Raw genomic sequence first — 10,474 nt, 5'->3', positions numbered from 1 at the left:
AGCAGCAGCAGCATTTTGGACATGCGGCCAAAAGGGCACGGTCGGAATTCTACCCCCACGGTGGTGTCGGGGAACAGGGCCCGTGGCTCGGCTCGGGGATGGCGCCGTCACCTCACCACCCAGCTCACCACCACCCTCCCCATCACCCTCACCCTCACCACCACCACCAACACCATCAGCACCATCAGCAGCCTTCGGCGTACGGCGAGGCTGTGCCGCCCCTTTCTCACTCCGCATTCCCGGCGCGGTTAAGTCCATCCGCGTCGGCCCACCATCATCCTCACCATCAGCAGCAGCAGCAGCAGCAGCCTCAACATCCACACTCTCAGCACCACCACCACCACCAGCAGCAGCAGCAGCAGCAGCAGCAGGCGGCTGCTGCTGCTGCTGGGCTGGGATTCGGTTTCCGCAAGCAGAAGCTCGCGAGCGGCACGGCCGGCGCTCACTGTGGCGCCGTCTACCCAACGCTCACCCCTCCGCCTCCTGCACCTCCACCGCCACCTCCTCAACCGCCGGCGTCGGCGGCGGCGTCGGCGGCGTCGTTGCTTCCGGAGCAGCAGGCGCACAACAACAACAACAACAACGGGCTGACCCAGCACGGCTTCCAGGGCCGGCCGTGGCCCCTGCCCAGTGACATGCTGCCCCGCAAGGGGAAGTTACTCTTGGCCGAATCGGCCAAAGGCGCAGTGCACGGAGGCGCCGGCGTGGGTAACAACGGCGGCGGCGGCGGCGGCGCTATCGGTGGTGTTGTGTGCGACTCCATTCAGCAGCAGCAGCAGCTGTATGCTCAGCAACAGCAGCAGCATCAGCAACAGCAGCAGCATCAACTCCTTGGGGGGTCTGTATTACCAGCAGGCCTGTCCAACCTCCACTTTGGGCAGCAGCAGCAGCTGGAACAGCAAATGCAGAGCAGCCGTTGTGGTCAGCTGAGTCTGGAGAGCCTCCGCATGCAGCAGCAGCAGCAGTTTATGCCACAGATGGGGCCGCTGTCGGCGATGATGCACAGTGAGATGTGCATCCCGAGCAAGATGAGTCCCAGCCTGTACGCGGCACATCACCACCACCACCAACAACAACATCAACAACAACATCAGCAACATCACCATCACCACCACCAGCAGCAGCAGCAGCAACAGCAGCAGCAGCAGCTCGAGTTTGCAATGCTGCGCCGCTCGCCACACTTAAGGAATATGCAGCAGCAGCAGCAGCAGCAGGGCGGCGCGTGCTACCCGGGCACGCAGGCCGGCATGGCGATGGCCCCGCACGGCTGCAGGGCCGTGCCGCACGCCCAGCCCATGGGCGGCAAGTTTGGCGGAACGCTCGCCCTGGGGGCGCTGGCGCTCGGGAACGCCGACGGCAAGGACGCCGCGGCCATCGCCGGCGGCGGCGGCAACGGCGGCAACGGCGGCAACGGCGGCAACGGCGGCGGCGGCGGAGCGGCAGCGGGCGGGGGAGCGGGTGGAGGTGGTGGAGCGGCAGGCGGAGGCGGAGGAGGTGGAGGTGGAATGTCGTCGTCTTTCGGGCAGAGCTGCCTGGCCGCTCTGTCCACGGCGTGCCAGAACATGATCGCCAGCCTCGGGGCGCCCAGCCTCAACGTCACCTACGGCAAGCGGCAGCAGCAGCAGCAGCAGCAGCAGGCCGGCGGTGCCGGCGGCGGCGGCGGCGGCGGCGGGACGCCGTCGGGCGAAGGGAAAGGCAGAGGAGAGCAGGAAGCCCTTGGCGGTGGCGGAGACTTCGTGCCCCTGTCGTGCGCCGTGGAGACCGAGTCTCCGGCTCACGGCGGCACCGCCACGACCCCGACGGGAGCTCACCAGCAGGAGGGCGCCGGCAACGCTCACACGCCCACTCAGCACGGAGACGCCGGCGGGGGACTCCTCTCCTCGCCGGCTGACCGAGCCCCAGGGACACTTACCGCTGCTGCTGCTGGCGGTGGAGGAGGTGGAGGAGGTGGAGGAGGAGGAGGTGGAGGAGGAGGAGGTGGAGGTGGTGGTGCAAGCGGTGGGATCGGGACGTCGTCCGGACGAGGAGGATCTGAGATCGTGACCACGGGGAGAGGGAGAGGCAGGGGTCGTGGCCGAAGGAAAAACAACAACAACATCAACAACAACAACAACATCATCAGTCACGGAGGAGGCGGCGGCGCTACTGGTACCGTAGCTACAACTTCAAAGGCAGCAGCAGCAGCAGCAGCAGCCACATCAACATCCGCATCACAGAATTGCAGTCCGGGTCTCAGAAACACTGCGACTCCTCGTGGCGGGGGCGGTGGTGTCGGCGATTCGTCCGCTTCAACGTCCTCCCAGATCCCGCAGTCGTCGTCGTCGTCAGCAGCTCCGCCGCCGTCGGCCGCGTCGGCGGCGCCCAGCACGGAGGCCTGCATCTCGTCACCCGGCGGCGGCTGGGCCTCGGGCCACCCGGACCTGCCGGCGCTGGGGGACAAGCAGACCGACCTGCTGCTGGCGTCCCTCGACAGCGGCATCCAGAGCCTGTCGCCGCCCAGCGATGCCTCGCCCCTCCTTGAGTTCTGCCCGGACCCCTGCGCCATCGACGGCGTCATCTCCTCCGTGGCGCTGTCGGCGGGGGGGCCGCCGCCGCCGCCGCCGCCGGGTGGAGGCCCTCCCGGCGGCGCTCCTCCTCCTCCTCCTGCTGCTGCTGCCGCTGCTCCCGCCGCCGCCGGTGCTTCCGCCGGACCGTCGTCATTATCGGCATCTTCTTCTGCCCTTCCTCCTCCACCGCCTCCTCTTCCGCCGCAATCTTCGTCGTCATCCGCCGGCGGCGTGGGCGGCGGTCCTCCTCACTCGACCGAGATGGGGATGACCTCGCCAGGTGAGCAGCAGTCGTCGGGGCAAATTCGAGTTCAGTCGAATGACGTTCTTCTACAGCAGCAGCAGCATCAGCAGCATCAGCAGCAGCATCACCAGCATCATCATCATCATCAGCAGCAGCAGCTTCTCCAACATCAGCATCAACTGCAACAGCAGCATCATCAACTCCATCATCACCAGCAGCAGCAGCAGGGCAATCAGATGTCTCCGAGTGGACATCACAGAGGAGTGATGTCTGGACAGATGGCGAGTGATCATCACACGCAGCAGCAGCAGCAGGGACATCACCTATCGCTACAGCAGCAGCAGCACACGAGGAGAGTGTACGGGATGACGACGTCATCAGCGTCGTCCGTGATGGAGACCTCAGCCCCGTCAGACCACCACCTGCAGCCTCCTCAAGACGGAGCAATGTCCTCGTCGTCAAACTCCTCGTCCTCCACCTCCTCCTCCTCGTCGTCCTCCTCGTCTTGTCCCTCGTCCTCGTCGTCCACGCCCGGAGTCGGCGGGGGAGGCGGTGGCGGCGGCTCGCCGTGGTTCGTCCACGCGGCTGACAAGGGCTCGCTGGCCACCTCGGGGGGCCTGGGTTGGCACCCAGTGCCCGGGATGCACTGCGGAGGATTTGGAAGTCAAGGGAGTTCGGCCGACGGTGAGTGACGGCTGCAATGCACGCGTGTGCGCACCCACACGCGTGTACCCACACACATGTATCTAGAACACGTGTGTACCCACACACATGTATCTAGAACACGTGTGTACCCACACATGTATCTAGAACACGTGTGTACCCACACGTGGACACCCATCACAAATGACAGCTCAACGAAGTGGCTTATCATCATCAGCATCGTCACGTGGACATTTATAGCAGTAGCCACATACTGTACCTACACACGTGCGCGTACGGTTGCACCGACACATGCATGTAGGTACCAACACCACACACACATGGGTACACATACACAAAGACACACGTGTGCACACCTATCACACACGTGTGCACACACCTACACACACTCGCGCGCGCGCGTGCGGGTTTTGACTTTACCCAGTGTCACCAGCGACACGTGGAAGCCTCACTGCGCCTTGAGGCTCGTTGCCAGGAGGCTGCTGGGACATTGGGACGTTTGGCCATGGGTCTCTGAGTCTATGGGTCCCTGAGTCTATGGGTCTCTGAGTCTATGGGTCTCTGAGTCTATGGGTCTCTGAGTCTATGGGTCTCTGAGTCTATGGGTCTCTGAGTCTATGGGTCTCTGAGTCTATGGGTCTCTGAGTCTATGGGTCTCTGAGTCTATGGGTCTCTGAGTCTATGGGTCTCTGAGTCTATGGGTCTCTGAGTCTATGGGTCTCTGAGTCTATGGGTCTCTGAGTCTATGGGTCTCTGAGTCTATGGGTCTCTGAGTGAGTCTATGGGTCTCTGAGTGAGTCTAAAGGTCTATGTGAGTATATGGGACTCTGAGACCATGGGTCTCTATGTGAGTCTATGGGTCTCTACGTGAGTCTATGGTTCTCTATGCGAGTCTTCGGGTCTCTATGCGAGTCTACGGGTCTCTATGCGAGTCTATGGGTCTCCATGCGAGTCTACGGGTCTCTATGCGAGTCTATGAGTCTCCATGCGAGTATAGGGGTCTCTATGTGAGTCTTTGGGTATCTATGCGAGTCTACGGGTCTCCATGCGGGTCTACGGGTCTCTATGCGAGTCTATGGGTTTCTATGTGAGTCTATGGGTCTCTACGTGAGTCTATGGGTCTCCATGTGAGGCTATGGGTCTCCATGCGAGTCTACGGGTCTCTATGTGAGTCTGTGGGTCTCCATGTGAGTCTACGGTTCTCTATGCGAGTCTACGGGTCTCTATGCGAGTCTACGGGTCTCTATGTGAGTCTGTGGGTCTCCATGTGAGTCTATGGGTCTCCATGTGAGTCTATGGGTCTCTATGTGAGTCTGTGGGTCTCCATGTGAGTCTGTGGGTCTCCATGTGAGTCTATGGGTCTCTATATGAGTCTACGGGTATCTATGCGAGGCTACGGGTCTCCATGCGAGTCTATGGGTCTCTACGTGAGTCTATGGTTCTCTATGCGAGTCTATGGGACTCTATGTGAGTCTACGGGTCTCCATGTGAGTCTATGGGTCTCCATGTGAGTCTATGGATCTCCATGTGAGTCTATGGGTCTCTATGCGGGTTTATGGGTCTCCATGTGAGTCTATGGGTCTCTATGTGAGTCTATGGGTCTCTACGTGAGTCTATGGGTCTCTACGTGAGTCTGTGGGTCTCTATGTGAGTCTATGGGTCTCTACGTGAGTCTATGGGTCTCCATGTGAGTCTACGGGTCTCCATGTGAGTCTACGGGTCTCCATGTGAGTCTATGGGTCTCCATGTGAGTCTATGGGTCTCCATGGGGGGAGGGGCGCACGCACTGAGACACTTCCTTGACCCGCACAGCGCCGTGGTACGTTAAGTTCACTGCCGTGCTCACGGTGCTGATGACCCCACGTTAAGTTCACTGCCGTGCTCACGGTGCTGATGACCCCACGTTGAGTTCACTGCCGTGCTCACGGTGCTGATGACCCCACGTTAAGTTCACTGCCGTGCTCACGGCGCTGATGACCCCACGTTGAGTTCACTGCCGTGCTCACGGCGCTGATGACCCCACGTTAAGTTCACTGCCCTGCTCACGGCGCTGATGACCCCACGTTAAGTTCACTGCCGTGCTCACGGCGCTGATGACCCCACGTTGAGTTCACTGCCGTGCTCACGGCGCTGATGACCCCACGTTAAGTTCACTGCCGTGCTCACGGTGCTGATGACCCCACATTAAGTTCACTGCCGTGCTCACGGCGCTGATGACCCCACATTAAGTTCACTGCCGTGCTCACGGCGCTGATGACCCCACGTTAAGTTCACTGCCGTGCTCACGGTGCTGATGACCCCACATTAAGTTCACTGCCGTGCTCACGGTGCTGATGACCCCACATTAAGTTCACTGCTGTGCTCACGGCGCTGATGACCCCACGTTAAGTTAACTGCCCTGCTCACGGCGCTGATGACCCCACGTTAAGTTAACTGCCCTGCTCACGGCGCTGATGACCCCACGTTAAGTTCACTGCCCTGCTCACGGCGCTGATGACCCCACGTTAAGTTCACTGCCGTGCTCACGGTGCTGATGACCCCGCAGGCGCTGCTCTTTGTGGGCGCTCGAGAGGGGCTCTGAGTTGGGGAGAGGATACCCCGGGAGGCTGCACGACCTGGTGGACCTTGCGTGGCCAGGGGTGTGGTGTGTGGTTGGTGTGTGGTTGGTGTGTGGTTGGTGTGTGTGTGGTGTGTGGTTGGTGTGTGGTTGGTGTGTGCGTGGTGTGTGGTTGGTGGACTCACGCCTTGCGTGGCCAGGGGTGTGGTGTGTGTGTGGTGTGTGGTTGGTGTGTGGTTGGTGTGTGGTTGGTGTGTGGGTGGTGTGTGGGTGGTGTGTGGGTGGTGTGTGGTTGGTGGACTCACGCCTTAGGTGGACAGGGGTGTGGTGTGTGTGTGGTGTGTGGTTGGTGTGTGGTTGGTGTGTGGGTGGTGTGTGGGTGGTGTGTGGGTGGTGTGTGGTTGGTGGACTCACGCCTTAGGTGGACAGGGGTGTGGTGTGTGGTTGGTGTGTGGTTGGTGGACTCACGCCTTGCGTGGCCAGGGGTGTGGTCTGTGGTTGGTGTGTGGTTGGCGTGTGGGTGGTGTGTGGGTGGTGTGTGGGTGGTGTGTGGGTGGTGTGTGGGTGGTGTGTGGTTGGTGGACTCACGCCTTGCGTGGCCAGGGGTGTGGTGTGTGGGTGGTGTGTGGGTGGTGTGTGGGTGGTGTGTGGGTGGTGTGTGGGTGGTGTGTGGGTGGTGTGTGGTTGGTGTGTGGTTGGCGTGTGGGTGGTGTGTGGGTGGTGTGTGGGTGGTGTGTGGGTGGTGTGTGGGTGGTGTGTGGTTGGTGGACTCACGCCTTGCGTGGCCAGGGGTGTGGTGTGTGGGTGGTGTGTGGGTGGTGTGTGGGTGGTGTGTGGGTGGTGTGTGGGTGGTGTGTGGGTGGTGTGTGGTTGGTGGACTCACGCCTTAGGTGGACAGGGGTGTGGTGTGTGTGTGGTTGGTGTGTGGTTGGTGTGTGGGTGGTGTGTGGGTGGTGTGTGGTTGGTGTGTGGTTGGTGTGTGTGTGGTGTGTGGTTGGTGTGTGGGTGGTGTGTGGGTGGTGTGTGGTTGGTGGACTCACGCCTTGCGTGGCCAGGGGTGTGGTGTGTGGGTGGTGTGTGGGTGGTGTGTGGGTGGTGTGTGGGTGGTGTGTGGGTGGTGTGTGGTTGGTGTGTGGTTGGTGGACTCACGCCTTAGGTGGACAGGGGTGTGGTGTGTGGTTGGTGTGTGGTTGGTGTGTGGTTGGTGGACTCACGCCTTGCGTGGCCAGGGGTGTGGTGTGTGGTTGGTGTGTGGTTGGTGTGTGGTTGGTGGACTCATGCCTTAGGTGGACAGGGATGTGGTGTGTGGTGTGTGGTGGACTCGCACCTTGGGTGGATAGCGACATCGCTACTCTGGGAGACAAAGGCGGCCGGGCGGGCCTGGAGTTGGCCACCTACCCACCCCCTCCTTAATAGGCGCTGCTACTTGCTAACAGCAGCACTTTGTGTCTGGGCTACACGGGGGAGCTTTGTCTTTCATATTCTTTGGTTCTTTCGGCAAAGTCACTTAGATAGAAAATAACAAGATATGTTTTCTATCTACGTGACTTTACCGAAATAACCAAAGAATATGAATTCCTGCAGTCACGAAAGTTTTAAGTAAAAATAATAATTTGTCTTTGTGCACAAGATGTATGTGGTCGTGGACAAGTGACGTGCCTCTCCGTGTGTGATGGATAGACACGTGTCTGTGTGTGATGGATAGACACGTGTGTGTGTGGTACGCACAGACACATGTGTGTGTGGAACACAGACACGTGTGTGTGTGGTACGCACAGACACATGTGTGTGTGGTACACATATGTAAACCCCTTTGTCAAGGTGCCTCACTTCTCTAAAATAAGCTTAAAAGACGCTACGAATCTTAACAACGTTCATTGAAGCTCTGTCGTCCCGACAGGTCTGTTCCTTTCACCTGAAGAAGGCCACTTGTGTTGTGGCCGAAACGTCGTGAGAATTTAATTGTGTTATTTTATTTTATTATTTTATTCTCATTCTACGTGACTTTACCGAAAGAACCAAAGAAGACAGACACGCGTGTTTGGTACACACAGACACGTGTCGGTGTGGTACACAGACACGTGTGTGTGTGGTACACAGACACACGTGTGTGTGGTACACACAGACACGTGTGTCTGTGTGTTTGTGGTACACAGACACGTGTGTGTGTGGAACGCATAGACACGTGTGTGTGTGTGGTACACACAGACACGTGTGTGTGGAACGCATAGACACGTGTGTGTGTGTGTTTGTGGTCCACAGACACGCGTGTTTGTGGTACACAGACACGCGTGTGTGTGGAACGCATAGACACGTGTGTTTGTGTGTTTGTGGTATACAGACACGCGTGTTTGGTACGCACAGACACGTGTGTGTGTGTTTGTGGTACACAGACACGCGTGTTTGGTACGCACAGACACGTGTGTGTGTGGTGCACAGACACGTGTGTGTGTGTGTTTGTGGTACACAGACACGCGTGTTTGGTACTCACAGACACGTGTGTGTGTGTGTGTGTGGAACGCATAGACACGTGTGTGTGTGTGTTTGTGGTACACAGACACGTGTGTGTGGAACGCATAGACACGTGTGTATGTGTGGTACACACATAGACACGTGTCTGTGTACCACACACACACAGACACGTGTCTGTGTACCACACACACACAGGCGGTGGTGGTGGTGAATACGAGACGGCGTGGTGCTTCATCAATAACGGTCACGGAGGAGCGATCCCAAATGAGCCCCAGGTGGCTGCGAAGCCCCAGGCAGCCGGCCTCTGATGTAGAGGAGCAATAGGAGGGCAGAAGTGGGACCACAGTGGGACCACAGTGGGACCACAGCGGGACAAGTGGGACCACAGTGGGACAAGTGGGACCACAGTGGGACCACAGTGGGACCACAGCGGGACCAGTGGGACCACAGTGGAACCACAGTGGGACAAGTGAGACCACAGTGGGACCACAGCGGGACAAGTGGGACCACAGTGGGACCACAGTGGAACAAGTGAGACCACAGCGGGACAAGTGGGACCACAGTGGGACAAGTGGGACCACAGTGGGACCACAGTGGGACCACAGTGGGACCACAGCGGGACAAGTGGGACCACAGTGGGACCACAGTGGGACCACAGTGGGACAAGTGGGACCACAGTGGGACCACAGTGGAACAAGTGAGACCACAGTGGGACAAGTGGGACCACAGTGGGACCACAGTGGGACCACAGTGGGACCACAGTGGGACAAGTGGGACCACAGTGGGACAAGTGGGACCACAGTGGGACCACAGTGGGACCACAGTGGGACCACAGTGGGACCACAGTGGGACCACAGTGGGACCACAGCGGGACAAGTGGGACCACAGTGGGACAAGTGGGACCATAGTGAGACCACAGTGGGACCACAGCGGGACCACAGTGGGACAAGTGGGACCACAGTGGGACAAGTGGGACCACAGTGGGACCACAGTGGGACCACAGTGGGACAAGTGGGACCACAGTGGGACAAGTGGGACCAGAGCGGGACCACAGCGGGACCAGTGGGACAAGTGGGACCACAGTGGGACAAGTGGGACCACAGCGGGACCAGTGGGACTAGTGGGACAGGAGTTGGCTGATGGTCTCCGTGTTCAGAACCTTACAGGTGCATTCTGGGATATCGCTCCGAGATGGCCCCTTGTCTGTGCAGGCAGAGAGTGGCAGTCTGTTCCAAGCCGTCACGTGGGAACAATGCCCTCCCCCCCTCGATGCCTCGCTAAACCACCAATTAATTATGTAAAACAAACAAAAAAGACTTGACAGGTTTATTTCAAACAGAAATGTCCACGCAAAGTAGGCGAAAAGTTTGGGTTCAATCAATTGGGCGTAGGGGGTGGGGGTGGGGGGTCACAAGACAAATGTGAACAAGACGTGATTTGAATCTGTGTAGTTCCCCCTACTTGGGTGTCTGTATATACATCTGGGGTTATGCGTCTCCCCGCTCTCCCAAATTGAGCTCTTCTGTACCTGATGATGGCTGCTTGTGTTGCAACCGAAACGTCGTGCGCTATTGTGTTATTTTATTATTTCTTATTTATACGTGACTTTACCGGAAAGAACCAACGAGTCATCGCTACAGGAATCCGCAACACGGGAGGTGTTGGAACGCCGCGTGGAGCACGCAGTGTTGCTGCTAGCCTCCGGTGGAGTGAACCCAATCAAAGACGAAGCATCAGACATGAGCATTAGATGTTCCTGTCTGCATGCTCACCGCACACACACACACACGTGCTGTGTGTGTGCTCCATGCAGACTCGGCTCCTTGCAAAAGGCGCCTGGACATCTTGACACCTCCTCCCCCTTGCTTTGGCCAGAAAGGTGTAAGACACTCATCATCATCATCGTCATCATCGTCATCATCACCATCGTCATTATCGTCATCATCATCGTCATCATCATCGTCATCATCATCGTCGTTGTTGTTGTTGTTA

At 58.6% G+C, this 10,474-nt stretch overlaps 1 protein-coding gene across 2 annotated transcripts in view; it reads left to right on the top strand.

Moving 5' to 3' along the window:
• Nucleotides 1–6,460, top strand: part of LOC116957762 (uncharacterized) — a 16,403-nt gene extending 9,943 nt beyond the window's left edge. Inside the window, exons 2-3 of one of the 2 annotated variants that reach the window (XM_076072460.1) lie at nt 1–2,826; nt 3,069–3,203. The exon at nt 1–2,826 is cut by the window's left edge and continues 1,366 nt beyond it. In XM_076072460.1, the coding sequence (XP_075928575.1) occupies nt 1–2,826; nt 3,069–3,079 (2,837 nt within the window). In that variant the 3' untranslated portion in view covers nt 3,080–3,203. The other variant, XM_076072459.1, reaches the window with a different exon arrangement.
• The last annotated feature ends 4,014 nt before the right edge of the window (nt 6,461–10,474 follow it).

The sequence above is a fragment of the Petromyzon marinus genome, chromosome 38, assembly GCF_048934315.1.
Source record: "Petromyzon marinus isolate PM22_M1 ecotype Great Lakes invasive population chromosome 38, UKy_Petmar_22M1.pri1.0, whole genome shotgun sequence".
Classification (NCBI taxonomy): domain Eukaryota; kingdom Metazoa; phylum Chordata; class Hyperoartia; order Petromyzontiformes; family Petromyzontidae; genus Petromyzon; species Petromyzon marinus.
Note: the sequence above shows the minus strand (reverse complement) of the source record. Positions and strands in the feature narration are given on the sequence as shown.